The sequence below is a fragment of the Acipenser ruthenus genome, chromosome 23, assembly GCF_902713425.1.
Source record: "Acipenser ruthenus chromosome 23, fAciRut3.2 maternal haplotype, whole genome shotgun sequence".
Taxonomy (NCBI): Eukaryota; Metazoa; Chordata; class Actinopteri; order Acipenseriformes; family Acipenseridae; genus Acipenser; species Acipenser ruthenus.
In genome coordinates this window covers 21,264,737-21,288,047 of record NC_081211.1, presented here as the reverse complement: position 1 = coordinate 21,288,047, position 23,311 = coordinate 21,264,737, and the positions used below count along the sequence as shown (strand labels likewise).

The window sequence follows — 23,311 nt, the reverse complement described above, 5'->3', positions numbered from 1 at the left end:
CTTTATCTTTCGTTTTGGTAGTCAAATTTGTTATTTGAAATATGTTCAAAGGGAACAACTCATTGAGATGAAACTGGCTCTTTCTCAAGTGTGCAAGTAGACATCACAAACACCACAGTCCCTCAGGCAGGAGCATGCCTTGTTAGGTAATGCATTCCACTCTAAAGAAGCTGTAATTTAAATTAGACTTAATAGCATTATAGTCTCTGTAAATGGTGTGACATGCACAGCAAAAAACAACTCCTTATCTGTAATACGTGAATTTACACAAGGCACAGGTAATGATGAACACAGCATTTAACAGAGCAATTGCTCACAATTGTCATTTTATTTCATAATGAATCTGATCCCCACTGCTATATATATATATATATATATATATATATATATATATATATATATATATATATATAGTGAGAGAGAGAGAGAGAGAGAGAGAGAGAGAGAGATGATAAATGATAATAAACTGAAGATTAAAAGTTTGTGCTGTAGCTCAGATTCACTGCAATGGTCAAGCTGAAATCAAATCCACAGCCTATCGCATATCTTCAATTGCGTAAAGTTAAGCAAAGAACCAAAAGATCTTCTACACAAGAAAAGCTGGAGCTTTGATGTGCTTATAATTAATAAGTAAGAAGGTGGATTTTAAATTTTAAAGCACGGATCGGATCATCTCCTGGAGGAGTTGTTTTAGAACCTCTATACCTTGTCTCATCTGAAGGGGTCAGTATTATCTCCAACAGCAGTGCTACACAAGACAAGTACTGCACAATATATATATCTATATATATATATATCTATATATATATATATATATATATATATATATATATATATATATATATATATCTATATCTATCTATATATATATATATATATATATATATATATAAGAAGAGTAATTGATAAACTGAAAAGTCACTATTTTTCTAGCTAATTATTAAAACATTGATTTTCCAGTTTATCAATCACCTTTCTTTTTTGTTAAGTATTTATAGTGATTGATGAATATTTGGATCTCTCTCTCTCTCTCTCGAATGCATTGTGTTTCTCGAAATTAATTATGTTATATTTAATAGCACGGATTATTGAGCTTCACTTTCTTACTGTACCTTTGTTACAGATAATTCATGTTTAATTGTTTTGTGGAAACAAAACTAAATAAATAAATAAATAAATAAATAAATAAATAAATGGGTGTAATTTTGAGGTAGCATCCCACTGAGGAATGCAGGGACTGTGACACTGAAATCAAGTAGCTAACTGGCTTTTTTTCTTCTTAATATCATGTATTGCGTGAATATGGTGTGGAAATGTCCACTGCCTTGGCTTCAACATCTATCCACAAATGTCAGGTTCTGACTAACAACATTGAATTGAACAAGATGTCATTTGTATGGCCTGCATTCTCTGTCGGAGAAGGGGGGCGCATTGATTTATAACGGTCTGTGATTAAATTCTGAGGTCTCCAATTGACTCTGGCACGTGTCAATCGTACGTAGGGGCGGGATTTACAGAGGCTGTGACGCCGCTGTGATGCAAAGGGAAAAAACTTGTGTCCAAGATGGCGTCGTAGAAGAGTGAGTCCATTGGAAAACAATAGCGAACGAGGGGAGGAAGAGTTTGTTTGGATTTTCAGATATATATATTTTTTTATAATTATTTGTTTAAATGTTAATCCAGGCCTCGGAATTTCAGTATTTTTTTTTTGGTGGCCTTTTTTTTTTGGTAATTCGGCGTTTTTATTTTTCTTAACATGCACTTTTTTTTGTTTGTGTACATCCATGTAATTGTCCAAAGAAGATACTTTATGAGCAGCAACTACTAAGTAAAAAAGTTATTTTCATATATGTATATATACATATTTTTTAAATCAACGGTTGTCAATGTCTGTGCCTGGTATTTAAATCGGTCTGTGAATTTTCATTGTGTATTTGGGGGAAGCGCCAGGCAGTGTTTTGAATCTGTATTGTATCGAACCGGACAGGGTAACAAAAGTGAGTTTAAATTAACTTTTTTTTTTTTTTCATAAAGCATGTCCTGTTATTAGTCGATGTAATTTTCAGCGGTTTTTTTTTTTTTTTTGCTATTGTTTTTAATTGTTTTACTGGCCAAGATCAGCGTCAGTTGTTAATAAAGAAATCCGGAGGTCTTCGATTGTAGCATGTTGGACTGCAGTGTATAACTTGTGAGAAGTTTCTGTGCAACTGAAAACAAGTACAGTTTCCAAGACTTTCATTTTTTTATACCTAACCCGAAACTACTTATTAGTTTGACTGTCGGTGAGTTTTAAAATGTTTTTTGATTTAATGTAGGTGTTCTTGGTTTGTTTCCTTAAGTGTTTTTTTTTTTTTTTTTTTTAAGCTCATAGTGGATCGGCTGAAACTAGAGAGTATGTGATTGAGTAGCTGAATATGCGAAACTTTGTTGCCATCGTATCAAGACATAGTCTCCAGTCAGTAAGAGAATGTGCTGTGATTTGCTTCAGGAGCCTAGCAGCAGTTGTCACGATTTTACTCCTACAGTTTCGTTTTTTTTTTTTTTTTTTTAAATAAATATATTTCGTTTTATTTTGAAGTATGATTTTTGTTTTTTTGTAGGACGTATTTTCAACTCGCTGTCTATATAATTTCTGTCATTGCCTGTGTTAAGTATTTCAAGCAATATTAAGGAGACTGGGTTGTTAAATTAAAAACTGCACTTCAATAGTTGGAGTCGTTACTGCAAAACCATGTAGACTGAACAGAACGCATCGACTTTTTATGGCGTGCAGTATCCATTGTGAATGTAGTTTTGCAGAAACAAGGGACGTCTCCGCCTGTCATAGTTTGTTATGATTTTTTTTGTTTAATAAATCAATAGAAACACACCATCTTTCTAGCCTGACACCAGTTAAACCAGAGCTCTTAGTCGGGAACTGATTATTTACATGCCCTTTGATGATGGCGGATTTTGTTGTGCCGCGACACAGCGCGGTGATGGAGAGGCTCAGGCGGCGGATCGAGCTTTGCCGGCGGCATCACAGCGGTTGCGAGAGCCGCTACGACAACACGGCTATGGAGCGGCTAGAGATGGAAAGACAGCACACCTTTGCACTGCACCAGCGCTGTCTCCAGACCAAAGCCAAGCGAGGCAGCAAGCACAGGCAGCCACAGCCTGCTCCCGATCAGACTGCATTAAGGGGGGCTGGCACTGGAGGCAGCAACTCTGACGTGCCGGATAGTGGGGCTACCGAGCAGAGCAGGAACAGCACCCTAATTGCGGTAAGCAACACACCAGATTTCATATTTGACACGTTATATGTATATTTCCATTAAAGAATCCACTAGGTGAGACTAAAATCGTAAAGCAGGAATGCATTTTCTGCTACAATATGTGTTGTGATTCACTGTGGGAGATACTGATGCTGTTCCCACAGTCTCCAGTGCCAATTATTGCTTCAGCTTTTAGCACAGATTTGATTAGGTACTGTAATGCTGTACTCAAAAAATAACAATAATAATAAAAAAGAATAAAAGCAATCAAATCCCTTTGTCATCAGTACCACATGTTAACAAAAAAAGGAAGTCATTACTGTTTATTAGCAAATAGATAACCACAGTTTAATATTGTTTATATAATTGCAGTCCACTGACGATTTGACTGCAGCAGTAACAATAGGTTTACACTTTTGTTTTACGTCAAAACCGTTTGAATAACACACATTAAGTACTTACCTACAAGTAAATATAATTGTTAGCCACACATTTTCTTGTATTGCAGTGTCAGTAGTATACTACACAAGGAAGTACTTATTGTCTTGTGGATCACAGCTATAGAGTTTAGGGCAATCATCTTATCTACTTAATACCATTGGGCATTTCAAACTGTTGATCTTGGAGGATAGGCTATGTTCTACTGTTCTGCAACCATACAAAGACATCTTATTAGAATTCTGAAGGTTATTTCAGTAGAAATCAAGAAATTATTACTAATTAAAGTGAAGGGAATAGGTAGAGTAGACACTATAAAAATACTGTGAAAGTAAATAAGTTTCAGCTAGTTCCTTCATCTCCATTAAGACCACTCTTACCTGCTCCTTATCATTTGGAGATCTGAAGATCCATTGGGACTAGTCCTCTATTTAGATAGTTTTACTCTGGTAATATTGAAGTGATTACACTGTATAGTTCTTAGATCTCCAGGAAGTGAATTATTAAATATAATACCTGTTTATTAAATAGCAAGTGTCATCAGTCTGCCTGTACTTCATAACTAAAAGTTAAATTGTAATTAAACTACCACAAGTATCAGCAGTTCTCAATCTAGTTCATTGCGACCTACTTACTGTATCTCAGTGACTGTCTGGCTGATTTTCTTATTAAACTTTGCATGAACAGTTCATGTAAAGTCATTGAAGCTACAATATCAGATCTCGACACAGAATGTATATTTGTTGAGGTGTTTCACACTTATTTTGATATCTTGTTTCTGGATCAATTTCTGAATGCAAGTCTATGAATTCTGTAGTGAGAACAGTTTGTTAACTTCATTTTATCAAGGGAGATGACAAAAGTAGACATACATATCTGCCTAGACTGTGCATAAACTTGCAATTTCCTTCTTGTGAAACAAAATGCAGTTTTGCAATAAAAGTAGAAGTACTTTGCTAACACAGAGGTTATCTACAGGAGACCTGTTTGTTTCCATCGTAAAATGGGCTTTTCAATATTGATTGCCAGATTCTGTGCAGCCTTTTCTTATTTCTGGAGGGCAGTAGCAAATGACACTGTTTAAGCTACTTATTTTGCACATTTCTTTCTTTTTTTTTCTTAAACCCCCTGAAACATTTTGTTTGAACAGTCATTCATCTTTTTGAGGAAAAGAGGAACAAATATTTATTCCAAAGTGGATTTATTTAAAACAGGGGGACACAAAACATACACAGTTAACCCAAATCAATGAACATTGAATGTCAGGAGCCAATGCTGGGTACTGTACATTTTAAGGTCATGCTAGCCTACATGGAAGTCTACATATTTCTTGACTAATAGAAAATCAAACCAGTTTACTATATTTGAGTGCTACAGTATATCCTACAGAATTGGCAGAGGTGTTGCACTGGACATGCTTTCCTTTTACTTGAAAAAAAGTTCAAAAGATTTGTGTGCTATCCCTAATATGAGAAACACCTGGTGGATAGGGTCATCTGAAGTTTCATGTCAGGGCGATTTAATCTATTATGCTGTTGCAGTCAACAGCTATAGTATTTATGACTGGTCAGGAGCTTTAACAGCTCTCTTCACTTGATTGATTAGGATGGTTAGTGTAGGGCTACTGATTTTCCATTCTGGGGAATAGCAAATTCTGTTTTTCAAAAATGACCAATTCTTTTTTGTGTTTTTCCCACTTTGTATCAACTTATTAATATTAAACAAACATGGCATGTGAACACAAACTTAATGTTGATAGTTAAAGCAAATGGTGCCAATATCAGAAAATGTTTTAGCTCTGTCTTTTGCTAAACATTGGCACGTGATTTAAAAGCAGATGCCATCTGGGTTTGTTACCGGAGATGATGCTACTGTATCAGTGTTTTGACAGTTTGTACTGGATCAAGGGATGGACACTAGCTGAAGGGTGTCATTAGCATCCACACTCAGTACCGTATATTGAGCAGTCAAAGGGTGCTGACAGACAGTTGGGGTTGTGCCCAGATGTAGGTACAACAGCTATATCTCTTAACTGCTTTGCAGTTTAATATATTTTAGATTATTGGATTGCCATACTGTTGATAACAAAGTTATTTCAGACACAGTTTTAACCAAATAGATTTGCCATACATAATTGGTCAAATTTAATGTAACTTGGCCTACTGTACCAGATAGGCTTGGGTTGTTGTTACTGTTACAGTAACTGTAACATGTTGGTGTTTGATGGTTATTTTGGTGCTCATTCTATCAGTTAAACTTTTGGGGATATTTACTCATCATGATCTGCCAAAATTTGCAAAATGGGATTATCCTGACTTTGCAGTTGGTGCAGATGCAGCACATTCTGAATTCCAGCCGGGATACAGCGTATTGGTGTGAATGCATGCTATTGTCTTTAATGGCTTGCTCCTTTTTGACACTCGCCCAAGTGCATTGACAGTCAATGTAATTAATGGTTTCTAAGTAAACAATGCTAGGTATTTTACAGAGGGTAACTTTACTTTTTTACTTTGCGTGTTTTAGGTACAGTATATATGTATAGCAATGCATTTTCTTGCTACAGTGATGGAGTACGCCCCATCTAAAACTTTCTGTACAATCCAATATTGAATGTTTGGCTAATATCAGTTCCTTAGCACCATAAATACTAAATGTAATGCAGACTGAAGAAAGTTTTCTTATTTTTTTGCCCTGATTTGTGTGAGCATGGGATGGTTTGTCATTCTAGTTAGACTGGTAAAAAAAACAACAACGTTAAAATCAGTTGGAACCAGGAAATGAGTTGAGCCACAGTAAGGCGGATTCTCTTCAGATTGCTAGTGAGTCTGCAAGCTGCTGTCTGCAAGCCTTGATGATTCAGACAGTGATTTTCTGTTAAACTGGTTTTACAGTCAGAATCAACTGATATTTCACAATTTCTTTGTATGTTCATAAACAGCATGCTTGATTCGTTTGCACACCTCCAACTTTATATATTGTTTATGTAAGTCTTGAAACTACAAGGGTGCAGTCAAGTATGAATTAAATGTTTTCTCTTTATGCAAAATTGTGAAGGGTTAAAACAAAACTACATACAACATCCAACCACACAGACAAAGGTAACTGAACAAGTTATTAAATAGTTAAGCAAGCCAGTGGCCAGTTAATGATCAGTTTACCCAACCAGGATCAGCTATTTTTGTTTCCCAATCTGGGTTTGTTGTAGTCAGACTTGGTCAGTTTTTTTTTCAAGTTACACTACCACCAGCAGATTTCTAGAGAAGGGGTTCTTGCACAAGAGGTCTGTGTTATGGGAAATGATTTCATTGACTCCATTGGAGAATGATAAAAGGAAGTGTGCTACAGTGATGCTGGAGATTAGACAGTATAGTTCTGGCATCTGTAAACCTAACCCTATTTCTTTACAAACTTTCACTCAATGTAAAGCATAGTATTTAGTTAAATTCAGCCAGTCCTGCAAATCCTCCCTAGATTTAGCATTTTGGTGTAGCTTCAGAATGCAATCCGTCTTTACTGTATTGGAGGAGGAATTCGGCACGCTTACTCACTTCTGCTTTGCTTTCTTGTTGGCGGCCCCCTGTCTATACACATGTAATTTGTTTCAAGTGGTTTAGGTCACATGGTTTGAGGCGGGTGGTGAGTATTGGACTGAAAGGGAATGTGGAGGAGGAAACTCATTTTTCTGGTTTCAGGCCTTAAGTTAGTGTGCTTGCTGGTTGCAGTGATGAGTCAGTCCTTTGCCCTTCCAAACAACCATCAAAAGGAGAGATCAAAAGTTGTGCAATTGCAAATCAGTGAATTCATTCAGGGTGCTCTCTGCGTGCATACAGTTCTCACACTGACACACAGATAGCTATAATAAAGGCTTATTGTTTGGGTTTTGGTTGGGCTTTTGGAAGCACACTTGCATCTTGAAGTACATTATTTAGTCTTTTCTGTGCTTGCATTGAGAATACAGATGGAATTGGACTAGAATGGAGAGAAAATCCTTGCTTGCTTATTTACTAGCTTGATGCTGTTTTAATGCCTGATGCACACTGATCTGGCATTTAAAGTTTAAAAAAGTATATGAATGTATTTTAAAACAATGTTTAGTAGTTAGCAGCATTGTTTAAAATTTGCACGTAAGACTGGTGACACAAGAAGTTGATCGTGTGTAAATCCTGCAAAAAAAATGAATCCCTTGATTGTCCCCTAAACAAGCTAAGTATGTTTTCTGTCCCAGGGGACAGGACATTTTACATATCCAAGTCCCTTAAAGTTCCCTATGAAAAATGACATGTGTTGTTGTTTTATGGTTCCTTTTGTAAATGTGACCTTTGTTTAAGGTGACAACCCTGACCCTTTGTACAGAACAACCTGGGAGGATGTTTCTGTAAAGTTTTCTGGTGCAGGTGTGAGCCCTGCCTGTATCTTAAACTGTATTATCCCTTCAGTGTTAATCATCGTTTTCAGTGATGGCTCTTTCTATTTCTTAAACTAGACAGAGATACTGTACTGTAAAATCTTGAACCAGATTAGAATTAATTTTTCAGACCTGTCTCTTTTTTGGATTAAATTCCTACACCTGTGATTTCTTTTAACATTTTCAGACTTTTTGTTGTTCAGTTTTGGACTGAACTGCAGTTGTTGTGCTCCAACTTGCTACTTTAGTTGTGTAAGTCTGGTGGCAAGTTTGCTGTATACTACTGGAGAACTACAGTACAGTAATGAATCCGATCCCTATTGAGCTTGTATGTTAATTGTAGGGAGGATCTGTGAACCGTGGATGATGTGGCTTCAGGAGACTGCCTGCCTTCATTGTCTTTGTATTTCACTGCCTCAGTCCCCATAAATCTGACACCACTGGGATTCTGGTTTCTTGAGATCATGAAGAATTTGAATGCCGGCCAGCTATCTTTCTGTGTGAAAGGAAGAGCACCGGCTGAGAGTGTTATTTGCCAAAAGCATTGCAGAGTATGGGGTTGGATATAATCGCTACAGCAGTAAATTCTGTTTGCTTGTTAGAAGTCGGTCTGCAATTGCAATGCAATACCTCATCAAATTTAAGCCATGTGTTTTTTTTTTTTAGGATGTACTAAAAAGCTAATGTGTTTGTGTGTGCTTTCTTGCTGTTTCTGTCTCAGGGTTAACACGCATGGTAAGAGCTGTTTTGGCTTGTTAGTATAACAGCTGCAGTATTTGTATTTGTGGAGTGCTTGTGTTGGCACACAGCAGCTATTACCAGTGAGGTTGTGATCTATTCAATGTACACAATATGGAAAGGGAAACATTGATCGTCTTTGTATTGCTTGTAAAAACCCCATTCAAGCCCCAGTAAGTCATGCTTACTCTTATTTATGGACACTGACACTTGCCATTTCCCTTTTCAGGGTACAAAAACACCTTCTCTTTGCATTCGTCCCTTCTGACTGATCACGTGAACAATGGAGGCTGATACCAGGCCCTGTTTAAGCTTCTCTCTCAGATTTGTAGTACGTTTAGTGGGTGAACTTCAGTATGTTGAGACACTGAATGGTATGGTACGTAGCAGTGTAAAATCAACATCAACAAAATCAACAGGCCAAGCATATTAATTAGTCAGAAATAACATGAACACGGAAAGAAAGGCCTAACATATGTTACCATTTGTAATGTTATCAGGATCATGGTGCTATTGCTACAAGTCATATGGGCTATGTCAATAAGAAACTTTTATAGTCTGTAGTATTAGCACTGTGTGTGGGATATTTTGCATGCCATGTTATAGTGTGAAGTTTCATATGATGCTGTCACAGTCTTGTAATTCTATGGATGCAGTACTGTAGATGGGGATTCGGGGGTGGCTACACACACACACATTTTAAGGTCTTACCAGAATGTCAAGCAGACATTTATTTTCTGCAGATACTATAAATGTGTAATGAGTCATGGGAGCATTTTGACACATCACCTGTTTCTGCTAACTGCATTTACTGGATTATCCAGTTCTGTTATCAAGTTATGTAGCCTAATTTCCAGGGTTGATGATTTTTTTTAAATTTTTTTTTTAAAATGTAATAAATCATATTTATTTGATTTAAATCATATTTTTTTTTTAATTTAAATTTTTTTTTTTTTTTTAAAGTATGGAATTTTTTTTGTAGTACCGTAGTTGTAGCTCTACAGTACCTCCAAACTGTACATTTAAGGATGTTGGAAATGGTGGTTTGTGAATAGTTACATACCAAACTAAATTACATAATACATAAACAAAGCAAATGATTTTTACGTCTTCACTCCATTTGTGCGTCAATAATTTAAAAAAAAAGTCAAGTGATTTAAATCGGCCAACCCTGCTATTTTCTTTTATTCATAAAGTTTTATAAAGTTGTCCATAAAAAAAACAAACAAAAAAACTTTCATAATTACCACTGGAGGGAGCCAGAGTCCACTTAAAACTAAAAGTGAATCATTGTGTGTGCCAATTTGTATTGAGCAGGTTATACTGTAGGAATTCATTTGTTTCATTTCTGTACTTATGGGTTGTTACCTTTAATGCTTTGTCCTCAATTTAACTATTTCATGTTTAATATATTTGTATCTCTCTCTTTTTAAAGCTCCAAGAAACGGTTAAGAGGAAGTTGGAGAATGCTTCATCTCCACTGAATGGGGATCAAACGAACGGTTTTGGAGATGCATACTCTGCAAACAAGAAGCCCCGGCTGGATGATCCTCAGAACACCATCAACGGGGTATCCAATGGTTTACCACCTGTCTCCCCCTTGCACCAATTGGACACAAAGCACTCTGGCAGTAGGGAGAGGCTGCTACCCAATGGGAATCATTCTTTGGGCCTGGACCGGCTGAACAACAAAAACACTGTAGGCCTTCATGAGCCCAGCCTAGGCGAGAACCAGGAGCTGGATGACCGATTTCTTCTCAAAGAGTTCAAACAGGAGCCGGAGGATGATATTTTGCCAAGTTTGCCGCCGGCCGGCAGCAACCTCATGCCTGACCTGAATCTGAATGAGCAAGAGTGGAAGGAGCTCATTGAGGAGCTCAACCGCTCTGTACCAGACGAGGACATGCAGGACATTTTCAACGATGACTTCGGAGACCGGAAAGACCCTGATCCCATGACTCCAGCCACGCACACACTCTTGCCGCAGGATGCAGTCAGCATCAAGGCAGAGTTCTCCCCGGCAGCCACATCTTTTGACCAAGAGCAGCGGACAGTGTCCCCGCAGGTGAGGCCCATGTCTTCTGGTCCTCCACAACACACCCCTTCCTCGACCAACACCATTAAAGCCTCTTCACCAGCGATGCCTAACTCGCAGCCTCCAAGCCAGCCCCAAAGGCAACTGCCACAGAATGTCTTGTTGCCTAAACCTTCCTCCAACGAGCTGTCCTTGGCTCTGCAGCTTCAGCAGCTGGCAGCCCGGGAACAGCAGAGGGCTCAGCTCATGCAGAACCAACAGCAGCAACAACAGGTACAGCAGCAGCAGCAGCAGCAGCAGCAGCAAGCTCAGACATTCCATCAAACCAACCACCAGCCCAACTGGCCCCAAGCTGCAACTTATGGCATGGAGAAGCCCACCAGCCCATCTGTTTACCAGCAGGACTTCTCCAACTCCAAGCAGATGATGATGCCCAATGTGCTGAACAAGAATTCTCCCAAAGCGGCCACCGCTGGATACCTCCAAACCTCCACGAACCCCAATGTGATGGCCCACCCGCCCACAAGCTTGAACCAAAACTCTGTCAACAGCCAGGTGTCGGTGTTGAACTACAGGAACACCAAGCCTCTATCCCACTACGAGTTGGACCAAGGGCCAAGAGTGACTCCGCCGGCTCAGAACAAAGCTGCCATGCTGGCTTATTTGCAGCAGCAGCAAAGGCAACAGCAGTTGGCTCATCTCACCGAGGAACAGAAACGGATGATCAAACAGAAACCTGGGCTGCCGTACCGACCTATTGTGCCCCAAACTCAGGTAAGATCCATCTTTCTCTTGCTTTGCCCATCCAGTGACAGAAGTATAGTGTACCTATATTTATGGGGTGGGTGGGGCATGGTTCAGTTTGCTGAAGATGCTTTATATTTGTATTTCATTTAAACATTACAGTACAAGCTGTCATCTGATTTAGTTGGTTCCAGGGGTCTATCGAATATGTTAAAGTATCGTGTCTCGGAGGGAATCGTTATACTACATTGTAGTTGCTTTATTAACATCGGCATTATAAATCAACCGATACATCAGTGTGTCTAAAACTCCAAAATGAAGTACTACTCTTGTACTATACAATGAGAAGCGTTGCAAATTGTTGCAAAACAAAGCACTGTAATGTAGCATTTGGCAATTTATGAACCAGCATTCCTTAAACAGTTCTTACCATACGTGTTAACCCCGAGACAAACGGCAAGAAAGCACACACAAACACATGAGGTTTTTAATCTATCAGTACCGTTCAATTGGTAGCAGCAAGTGTAAATGACACATACCAGAGGTCTGTCGGTTAATGGAGGGTATCATGTCTTACAAGCTCAGGTTCTACTGTATAATATTTAATGCTAGTGGTCATGGCAGGTTAGCCATGATGCTATAATGCTGTAGCAGCTTAGTTTGTTTTTGTAGGACAGTATGCTGTATGTTAGGAATTTAACAAACACCGTCTTTATCACATACCTAAACCGCAAATATGTGAAAAAGCTTTTCATGTAAAAAGCATTGGTACCAAACCGTATATCAGTAAATTACAATGTATTTTTTGTGATGAATCTGAAAGCTGTGACCAATAAAACAACCTTGTAAATAAATCGACAGTAACAATGTGTACTGTAGTCACTAGATGGCAGTAGGCAGTATTGCTTTTTTTTTTTTTTTTTTTTTTTTTAAACTAGTTTTTTTATTCCAATATTTCAAAACATGAATTCTAAACATGAGGATGTTGGTTGCTTACCAGCCACCCCTCTTTCTCTGGTCAGTGTTGGGATCATAGGCGCATTACAAATGCAAAGGAATCTGGTTGAGAAGGAGAGCACAACCAAACAAACAGCCAGGTTTGGTTGTTGTGTTTATCATGAATAAAAAAAGAAAACAATGAGACGGCAGACTTTTGTCTTGTGTGCCAAAGCTGGATGAACATTGTTCAATTTGACAAAGTTCTCTGCTTTCGGTGAATCAGTAAAGCTTAAAGAAAATGTAATATGCGGGCTTTACCTATATAAAAAAAAAATGGCCACAGTGGTAGCAATTTCCCTCAGTTTCTTTTCTACACACACCTCCTGGCTATGTGATGACACACTTTCTTAGTAGTTTGGCTACACTGAGTATGAGATACCGGGAGCACCAGGCAGTGGAAACGGCATTATACAGCTAATCATTCTTATGTTGCTGTCAGGTCGAAGCTCTACTGCATTTCTGTTTTTTCAATCCTATTTTATTGTTTCTGAACTACTTGTCCACTTCTTATTGTACTGGGACCAGGAACAATAATAATTCAATTTTAATTCTATTTATTGAATATTTTTACAGGATCAAAACTCTGTGCAGACTGTCGCCCGGGTTCCAGGTCCTGTCCCAACTGCAGGCATGGGGCCCCAGCCACCAGCTACTGCCTTAGTAGGGAAACATGGCAATGCCACCTATCTTAATAACCAGCAACAAGCAGCAGTTCTTCAACAGCAGCAGCAACACATGCAACTTATGGAAAAGCAGAAACAATTATTTATAGGACAACGACAGCAGCTAATGGCAGAACAGGTAAGGATTTTATTTTTCTTTTTTTGCCCCCAGTATCATAACCTGAGGGTTCAATGTAATCAGTTCACACACTACCCGTAAAACCACTAATTAATAAGACTTGCTTTATAGATTTTTGTTCAGTTTTATTGGCCCAGTCCCCTTTTTTTGCAATTCATACCTTATTGGCAAGTGGTCAACATATCCTGCCTCTTTTGTATTAAATAGTTTTGTTTGTGTATTTCAGGAAAAGCAGCGTCACCAACAAGAGCAGCAGCTCCAGAGGCACCTCACACGGCCTCCTCCCCAATACCAGGACCAACAGCAAAACCCCTACCAGCAGCAACAGCAGGTCAACCACTTTCAAGGCACAGGCAAGCTACGACATCTCTTTTCTATCACATTTAGAGGTCCATTATTATATTCTCAGGATCCTTAATAAAAATATTTAAACAAATGTGTCTCAATGCTTAAAAAAAAAAGAAGGGGGGGGGGGTTTACTACTTTAAACATAATGAAAGGGAAATAAATACCACATTTATTCAAAGTGCTCCCGCAAAACCAGTGATTTGAATGAGTGAACAGTGGACCAACTTTGTTTGTCAGTAATAGGAACAACAAGGTGTCTTTGTTAACAATACCAAAATAGGAGGCCTGTTTTACATCCAGGGGGAAAAAACAGTGCCAGAGAAGTAATTCAAATGAGGAAGTTGTAAAAATTATAATTGCTACATGTTACTGTAGATTTCAAAGGCAGAGTGACATTTAATAATTCAGTTTATATTTGTGTAAAAAGGAGGAGTGTTGGGAAGGTTTTGATGTGTTGCTTTTTAAATGAGGATTTCTGCCAATAAGTTAATGTTATATTTGTGATGAAAATGCATGTACTTCAAAATTGCCTTCCCTTTCATTATGTAAATCCCAACTCCTCTCTGTTCCTTGTAGCACCCTCTCAAGGTCTGGTCAACATGGGTAACCTGGGAGCTCAGAGTGCCAGCAACCAGCGAATGTTCCCCCAGAGTCAGGGCATGATGCAGATGGGCAGAGGGCAAGCAGGTGCCCCCTCCTCTGCTGACCCCACAGCAAACCAACCTGAATTGGACATGCCTGCTTACAACAGCATGGATAATGTCCAGCCGGTAATGTATAATAACATGGGTGCTGCCAACCAGCTACACCCTCACGTAGCCCAGCAGAGTGCCATGAGTGATGCCCAGTTGCAGAGACAGCCTGTGAGAATGGGCCAAAGTAGCACTGTGCCAACAGGCTACAGGCAGAACTTAATGGGCAGTTCTGGTTTAACGACACAGCAGCTGCACAAGGGACCCACTAATCAAGCACTTATCAAGCAGCAGCAAATGGCAAGGATGCCCAATGCTATGGGTGCCCAAGCTCAGAGTTGGCAGCACCAAGGTATGCAGAGTATGAACAACCAAACACCAGGGGGAGCAAACAACGGTCTTGGAGTATTTAATAACACTGGCTTTCACATGCAGCAACAGCCACCAAAAATGGCCAATCAGCAGTTTAGCCAAGCTGGCCTCAATGTCAATCGGCCAATGGCTGCAATGAACTCTGCTGTTGCTGGGCAGATGATGCCAACTTTGGCACAGCAAAGGACCAACCAGCCTCCTTCTCAACAGCAGCAACCACAGCAACCAGTTGTATCTGGAATGAATCAGCCAATGCCTGACCTGACCAATTTTGGTCAAGCTCAAAACCCTCAAATGGTTAACCGGGCTAATCTTCACTGTAGTCAGGGTTACCAAGTAAGGCCAGCCAATCAGGAACTGCCGTTTATTTACAGTGCTCAGTCGGGCAGCTTACAGAGTTTGCCTGGGGAAAGCGACTTGATGGACTCGTTAATGAAAAACAGGACTACAGAGGAGTGGATGAATGATCTGGATGAGTTATTAAGAACTCAACACTGAGTGGAAGAGAGAAACTTCTATTTTGTAAAAATCTTTTATACAAAAAAAAACAATTATAAAGGACCAAAAACCTGTGGTTTCCAGGACTTGAAATGACAATGATTAAATTACTACTGATCGTGTGGGTCAGTATTAAAACACTGATTCCATGATGTATGCAGGGATGAACATGTTTTAAATAAATATATATATTACTATTCTTCAATGTAGTAGTTAATGTGGGCTACAATGCAGGAATTGTAACACTTTGTGTGTATGTGACTGTAAGGCAGAATACCTAAGTTGGTGTTAAAGCCCATGAACAAAATGGCTGGCTGGCTGGCCCAGTGTGTGGAGCCAAAATCTGGGATTGAAAAATTCCTTAGCTCAGTCCAGCTCTGTTTAAACCTGTACGTGCTTTTTTAGTGTCCCCCCTCCCTTTTTATGTAAGAATGTCAGATGCCCAGGTATCTCTTTTAAAAAATAATAAAGTTATCCCTGCAAAGGGGTAATGCTGGTAATCCTGTAAAGAATTGCCGTAGCATGTTTGATTTCACTGTGTACTGGGGGAAAATAACTGTTTCTTTTGGGCCCTGCAGTTTATGCTGTCTAGATTTAATGCTGGATTTTCACCTGGCATGAAAACAAGATGAGTATTTCAGAGAATACTCTCAATTAAAAACCTCTGCAATGAGCTCACTATTTTGCAAGAGCCAATCAAATAGGTTACAGCACATTTTACACATGTTAAAATACTTAAGATATGTAATCTTATTTGGGAGCCATATTTTTTTTGTAGAAATTGGGGGGGGGGGGTATTTATTTATTTATTTAATAGAAATTTAAATAAGATCAAAACATATCTTGCATGACTTCCAAGGTTATTTCTCTTAATTCTGAAAATAAAGTTTAGTTTGAAAATGTATTAAATGGGGTGAAAGGTGGACACTGCACACCATACTTTATAGAAGTAGTAAAAGAAACGTAATAAATTCAGTGACAAACATTTTAACATTGAAGACCCTGCGAGAGATTCACTGTATTCATTTAAATGTATTTAGTTTCTTTTAGAATTTCTAAAGGTAGCAATGTTGAGTGTTTAGTAGTTCTGGATTCACGCTATACTTCCTATATACGGAATGAGATTGCAACACAAATGTACTACGTAAACAAAAAATGAACTACTACAAATGTATTGTAATCATAAGCAAAACTAGAATTTATTTATGGCAATCATATTTAAATGAACAAACTTGCTTATTGTGTCCACAGTATTTACAATCATAATTCATCATTAACAAATTACATAACGCAGCCATCAGTATATTATAATGTATTTTAACCAGGACCTAGAAACTAACTACACCCACCCCTCGTTATATCGCCCCTCGATATGCTGCGAATTCGGATATATCGCGGTCCTGGAATTGGCTCCCTATTTTTACTGTCTAACTGCGTATGCCTTCGCTGCAATATACATAGACACTTAGAATTACTTTTCGTTTTATTTCGTACTGAACACCACAAACAACAATATACAAAACAATTAAAAACAAAGCATTAATATCGTACTGTTATCATACACATGTATTGACCAATAACACAAAGCAAATTAAATATCTACTTGCTGAAGCGGTTTTTATTTTAGCCAACGAGGTGTTCACGTGTGGAAGCAATGCACTAGCAAAAGTCACAAGGCAGTCCTTTGTTGGGAATGGATTCTTTCAATGTAGTGGGTTTGTGCATTTCAGAAAGGAGAGGAAGACTCATGAAATTAATTGGAGACTGAAGTTGGATTAGAAGCAATTACACTCTGCTCTACAAATTAAAATGGTGTGCTGCTTTTTATATGAAAAATTAGAAGAAACAGGTTGCGTAGAGGATTTATACTGGACCCTGATGCCCCCGATAAAATGAAGGAGTGGTTGTACAGTATTTGTCAGCCTATTTGTTTTTCTATGGGTCTCTTGCTATGTCGCGGCGCTCGATATATAGCAGATTTATATTGGACCCCGACATCGGCGATATATCGAGTGGGTGCTGTATTAATGCCCTGAAACTGTTTTTCATGGAAAACATTGTAGTCAGTGTACTCCTGGTTGCATGGTAACTTGCACTTTTCCACAGTCGGTTTGTGAAGCTGTATTTTATTAGTAAGTCTGCTGAAGTATCCATTTGGTTGAAGCTGCAGGGTGTGCCGCTATTGAAACACTGTCATCAAATAAATACCCCAGTCAAGAATTTAAGTGCAATTGAGAAATTCAAAAACTTGTTTTTGTCTGCGCAAAGCTATTGCACTATTTTGTGTATCATCCTTAGTTTTAAAGTTAAATAATTTCAGGTCTCAAAAATCAACAACTTTAAACTGTATTACTTATTAAATTATGAACACACAATTCCTTTTAGTTATGACTTGTAATAAGTCGTGTTTTATATATATATATATATATATAACCCCCCCCCCCCCCCCCCCCCCGGAATTATATTTAATGGGTGGAAATAAGATTTAAAAAGATGTTTAACTGAGGCTTGTTTAAAAAAAAAAAAAAAAAGGTGGGAGGTGGGGGGCATTATAATCAAGTTTCACTTGTTAGTATTTTGTTCATCCTTGTATATGTCGAGGCTCCTTGTAGAAAACTGTTTTTTATGTGTTATATACAGGGTGATTAAATAAGTTTACCACATAAATGATGTGGCAAACTTACTTTTTAATCACCCTGTGTGTGTCACATTATATATATATATATATATATATATATATATATATATATATATATATATATATATATATATAAATAATACTATTATCCTTTTTGAAAGTATGTATTCCCTCATGGTCAGGGAAAAAATAGATCCTATTTTTATATGTACATTGTTCAGATGTTTTTGTAAGTATTTTATACTTTAATAACTAGAGGATATCTGTAAAAGATAAATGGTTAAATAGTCATTTAGAATAGTAGAGTGTGTTTGTGTGTTTTTTTAATTAGGTCTGTATTACTATTCGAAAGTGTCATACCATGTTGTTCCTGAAGAAACCATTACACACTGATGCAAAGGCAGGTGGCCCAGTGAGTACACTTAATAAACTCTCCTGAATATACTACACTAGTCAACTCTTTAAATGAAGAACATATATCATTGTCTGCATTTTTCTCTAGGTTTCACTGTGCCAGGGAATGGGGAAAAGTCAGTAAAATGAGTTTTCTAAGAAAATGTTTAGTCCTGTCCAGAATGATGAAACATTATGACTAGATACTGGAGGCTGTGGTCCAGTGGTTTAAAGAAAAGGGATTGTAACAAGGAGGTCCCTGGTTCAATTCCCCGCTCAGCCACTGACCCACTGTGTGACCCTGAGCAAGTCACTTTACCTCCTTGTGCTCTGTCTTTCGGGTGGGACGTTGTTAGAAGTGACTATGCAGCTGATGCATAGTTCACACATCCTAGTTTCTGTAAGTTGCCTTGGATAAAGGCGTCTGCTAAATAAAGAAATAATAGTAATACTGTATCTTCTGCATTCACTAGACCACTACTTTCTTGTCCTAAACCACTGTAGTTGAAAAATATAACCAATTTGTATAGCCTAACAGTTTTCTTTCTAATCTGAATCTGGCTTTCTGGTAATTAAGCAAACCCTGGGATTTTCTGTTCAGTCTACAGTGACTACATAATTCCATAACAGTGAGACCATGTAAGTTTTAATTGGGTTTAGCCAATGCGTAGTATGTTAAGGGTTACATGTAAAGTGAATTATCCAGTAAATAACTTTAAAATACTTATACAAACTATACCAGATAAATCTTTGTAATGCCATTGAAAATCATTCACATGTGTTTTTGTATTTCAAATACTTATTTGACCTCTATGTTTTCATATAGGGTGACGCTGGTGTTGGGTGCTGCAAACACAAAAGGTGCTTAGCCTGCTTGTATTTTTACTTTTGTGGAACAAATCATATATTGTAGTAATAATAATATATTTATTTTATGTAGTGCCTTTCACAGTGGACCACTATCGCAAAGCGCTTTACAGAGGTAGGCTGTGAACTGTGCATTATATGCAGAGTCACTTACAATAGGACATTGCATCTAGGACCATGCCCAGTTTGTTCTAATGATAGTAAAAGACTGGAAAATGTGTGCGCTTTTCCCTAAACTTGCCCAGTGATACACCTGCAAACCCAATAAATGTAATAATTTTGATATTTTAAAGTAAATATTGAATAAACACTTATTTGGTAAACATTTTCAATGTAAATGCTTTTATACAAAAAAGGGATCAAGGATATGGTCAAATTAAAAGATATGTGATTAAGACAGCATTGACCTTAAAAAAACAGCAAAGTGATAATTAGGCATCCTTGTGCTCCATCTTTCGGGTGAGACGTAGTTGTAAGTGACTCTGCAACTGATGCATAGTTCACACACCCTAGTCTCTGTAAGTCGCCTTGGATAAAGGCATCTGCTAAAATAAAAATAATTAGAAAAAGGAAGGAAACTAGCAAGATGTTGAACTGCAGTATCCTGGTGATAAGCCCTGTCAGTAACAAGGTTCTGAAAATCAGTGCATAACACTGCAAGTCTATTTTTGTGTTTTGTCTTCACATTTGACAAAATGAATGGGCCCAAGTTGATATACTTAAAAACCAAGTACAGTAGTAAGGGAATAATAGATAGATGACTATCTACATGCATTGTGCATGTTATGTAGTGTTTTTTTAATCATTTTGGTGCTACCATGCATTTTTTTCCACTAAACATTTATTAATTTATGCATCTAGGTTAACACGGATGCCGATCATGCAAACTTATATCTAAAGTGCAGTACAGATGAACGGTGGATTTAAAATGTTTTATAGTATTTAATAACAGGTTGGCATGGAAAACAAATATATAGTAATGATGTACACAATAATAAAAAAGGGACAATTAGGAGAATGCTTAAGCATTCTGCTGTTTTAAACAAAAAATAAATAAACTTTTGAATTGGTTTATGGTCTTGGGTACCCATGGAATACCTTGCAAGCGATGAAATGTTTAAGCCTCTCCATATGACATTGACCTCAGGCCCTATAAGGCTGCCCTAGTGAGTTCATGTGGAATCATATATTCATTTTTTGATGAATTTTGAAGCATATATTCATTTTTTGATGAATTTTAATGCTTGTGGAAACTTCAAGTCATCTCTTATTATCCAAGATCCCTGTTCAGTGAGGTGCAGCAGAGATTAATATAACCAATCATAACTGCTGCTGGAACTCCTCTGTGCTGTGGGATGAAGCTAGATTTACTTACTATGCCCCTGATGTTTAACACTGCCTTGCAATTTTTTATTTTTATTTTATGAATTTGACACCACCTTCCAATGAACTGATCTGAAACCAACAAAATATTCCACACACTCCTGCTCTCTTTTACAACTCAGTGCCTATTGGTGACAACATTACAAATCACAAAAACAAAGCTTTATAGATAGTTAGTTATCCAATTAATGACTTCACATTTATTAAAATTATACCAGTTAAATCTGTAAAGGGGTGTGTTTTTATATTTTACATTGAGAACCCATTAATTCAAGTTAAAAATCAAAACAAGCATATTTGATGTAGGAAGTTGAGGGTTTTTTAGTGTTTAGAATGTAGGCACATCCCTGCATACTTGTAGATATCAATGACACGTACTTAAACATATTTAAAAATTAGATTTCAACAGTATATAGTTCCCAAGGTGAAGCAATGTTGTATGAAGTAGTGAGTGTCAATGTTCTTATTTCCAGGTTTCAGTTTTCCACTCATTTCCAAGATAGTTGCCCAGAAGAGGGCCAACCTGGCCCAAAACCAGATTAAAGTGCGGAAGAATTTTTTTGCTGAATCAGCCCATGTCTGGTGCATCCAAAAGAGGGTGACTAGAAAAGACAAGGAAAAATGGTGGAATACATTTTGGATATTCAGCTCTTACAGTTTATGTGTGAACTGTTCAAATGAGGCAATATGCTTGTCTTTTTAGAGGTCATGAAGAGATTGAAACCACACCAAATCTTAGGAGGTGGAAACAGGGGAAGGAAGAAGCTACAGGAAGCTGGGTATGAGGGAGGTCATTGATCTAATATTGAAAAAAGGCTTTAGTAATGGAAAATGAAATGCATTCATGAGAACAGAATGCCTTGATCAGTATGCTCTATCAGCAGAACGAAATTAGATTTGAAAAAGTTTGGATAAATTGTGAATTTTGTACTTTAAACGGTAGCACAGCAGCCACTCCTGTCCAAGTTCGTATGTCTGCACATCGGCCTGAGAAAGGAGTGAAAGTTAATTAACAAAATACTACCAAGACAAAACCATACAAATGAGCAAAGTTTTCATTATTATCCTATACTAGAAGAAAAGAAAAATGGTTAAATACAGTCATTTAGAATAGTAGAGTGTGTTTGTGTGTTTTTTTAATTAGGTCTGTATTACTATTCGAAAGTGTCATACCATGTTGTTCCTGAAGAAACCATTACACACTGATGCAAAGGCAGGTGGCCCAGTGAGTACACTTAATAAACTCTCCTGAATATACTACACTAGTCAACTCTTTAAATGAAGAACATATATCATTGTCTGCATTTTTCTCTAGGTTTCACTGTGCCAGGGAATGGGGAAAAGTCAGTAAAATGAGTTTTCTAAGAAAATGTTTAGTCCTGTCCAAAATGATAAAACATCATGACCAGATACTGGAGGCTGTGGTCCAGTGGTTTAAAGAAAAGGGATTGTAACAAGGAGGTCCCTGGTTCAATTCCCCGCTCAGCCACTGACTCACTGTGTGACCCTGAGCAAGTCACGTTACCTCCTTGTGCTCTGTCTTTTGGGTGGGACGTTGTTAGAAGTGACTATGCAGCTGATGCATAGTTCACACATCCTAGTTTCTGTAAGTTGCCTTGGATAAAGGCGTCTGCTAAATAAAGAAATAATAGTAATACTGTATCTTCTGCATTCACTAGACCACTACTTTCTTGTCCTAAACCACTGTAGTTGAAAAATATAACCAATTTGTATAGCCTAACAGTTTTCTTTCTAATCTGAATCTGGCTTTCTGGTAATTAAGCAAACCCTGGGATTTTCTGTTCAGTCTACAGTGACTACATAATTCCATAACAGTGTGAGACCATGTAAGTTTTAATTGGGTTTAGCCAATGCGTAGTATGTTAAGGGTTAAATGTAAAGTTAATTATCCAGTAAATAACTTTAAAATACTTATACAAACTATACCAGATAAATCTTTGTAATGCCATTGAAAATCATTCACATGTGTTTTTGTATTTCAAATACTTATTTGACCTCTATGCTTTTATATAGGGTGACGCTGGTGTTGGGTGCTGCAAACACAAAAGGTGCTTAGCCTGCTTGTATTTTTACTTTTGTGGAACAAATCATATATTGTAGTAATAATAATGAAGTGAAAGTTAATGAACAAAATACTACCAAGACAAAACCATACAAATGAGCAAAGTTTTCATTATTATCCTATACTAGAAGAGGATTGATTGCCCAGACTCTACAAGGTTGCATAAATAATCCTCACGTTTACACAAAAAAAATGGAACAATACAGAACCCTCTCAAAGCATCAGCCCATGCAACACGTAAACATGTTGTTGTAGAGTTTGAATATCAGCAAAGTCAGCGATCTGTGATAACGTTTAAAGGAAATACTTTCTATCAGCAATGGTTTCCCTTGAAGGATAACCTCCTGTGCAGTTTGTTGTTACTTCACTGGCTCACGTGTATAAAGAAATGCTTCCAACAATGCACAGTAAAGATGTAGTCTGTGTATCAATATTTTTGCTGTTCATGTTACTGTCTATTGGGAAAATTATCAGAACTGGATCTACTTTAAGAATGGGTTCTTAGTGAAGGGCAATTCTTTTTGAAGGCCTTTGTCACAATCTATCAGTTATATGCTAGAATCAACTAGCTTTGGTACCATTTAATAGCAGAAACCATTGGTATTTACCCAGTTATTACAATG

The 23,311-nt window shown here is 37.6% G+C and overlaps 1 protein-coding gene across 5 annotated transcripts; it reads left to right on the top strand.

Moving 5' to 3' along the window:
* Positions 1 to 1,482: 1,482 nt before the first annotated feature.
* LOC117413020 (mastermind-like protein 1) lies at positions 1,483 to 15,840 on the top strand. Of its 5 annotated transcripts, none has more exons than XM_058996810.1 (6): positions 1,483 to 1,580; positions 2,972 to 3,263; positions 10,271 to 11,644; positions 13,187 to 13,414; positions 13,641 to 13,767; positions 14,339 to 15,840. In XM_058996810.1, the coding sequence occupies exons 1-6, from the start codon at positions 1,537 to 1,539 to the stop codon at positions 15,322 to 15,324; spliced, it is 3,051 nt and encodes a 1,016-aa protein (XP_058852793.1). In that variant the 5' UTR covers positions 1,483 to 1,536; the 3' UTR covers positions 15,325 to 15,840. The 5 variants fall into 5 exon arrangements, with proteins under 5 accessions (XP_058852793.1, XP_058852794.1, XP_033877607.3 ...); XM_058996811.1 differs by having other exon boundaries at positions 1,497 to 1,828; XM_034021716.3 differs by having other exon boundaries at positions 1,497 to 1,997.
* The last annotated feature ends 7,471 nt before the right edge of the window (positions 15,841 to 23,311 follow it).

What these genes read in the sequence shown, in the direction of transcription:
- LOC117413020 (XM_058996810.1), top strand. Translation starts at nt 1,537, where the DNA reads ATGCAAAGGGAAAAAACTTGTGTCCAAGATGGCGTCGTAGAAGA. An exon ending in AGCAGCTAATGGCAGAACAG is followed by an intron (nt 13,415 to 13,640) that starts GTAAGGATTTTA and finishes TGTGTATTTCAG; the next exon opens with GAAAAGCAGCGTCACCAACA. An exon ending in CAACCACTTTCAAGGCACAG is followed by an intron (nt 13,768 to 14,338) that starts GCAAGCTACGAC and finishes TGTTCCTTGTAG; the next exon opens with CACCCTCTCAAGGTCTGGTC.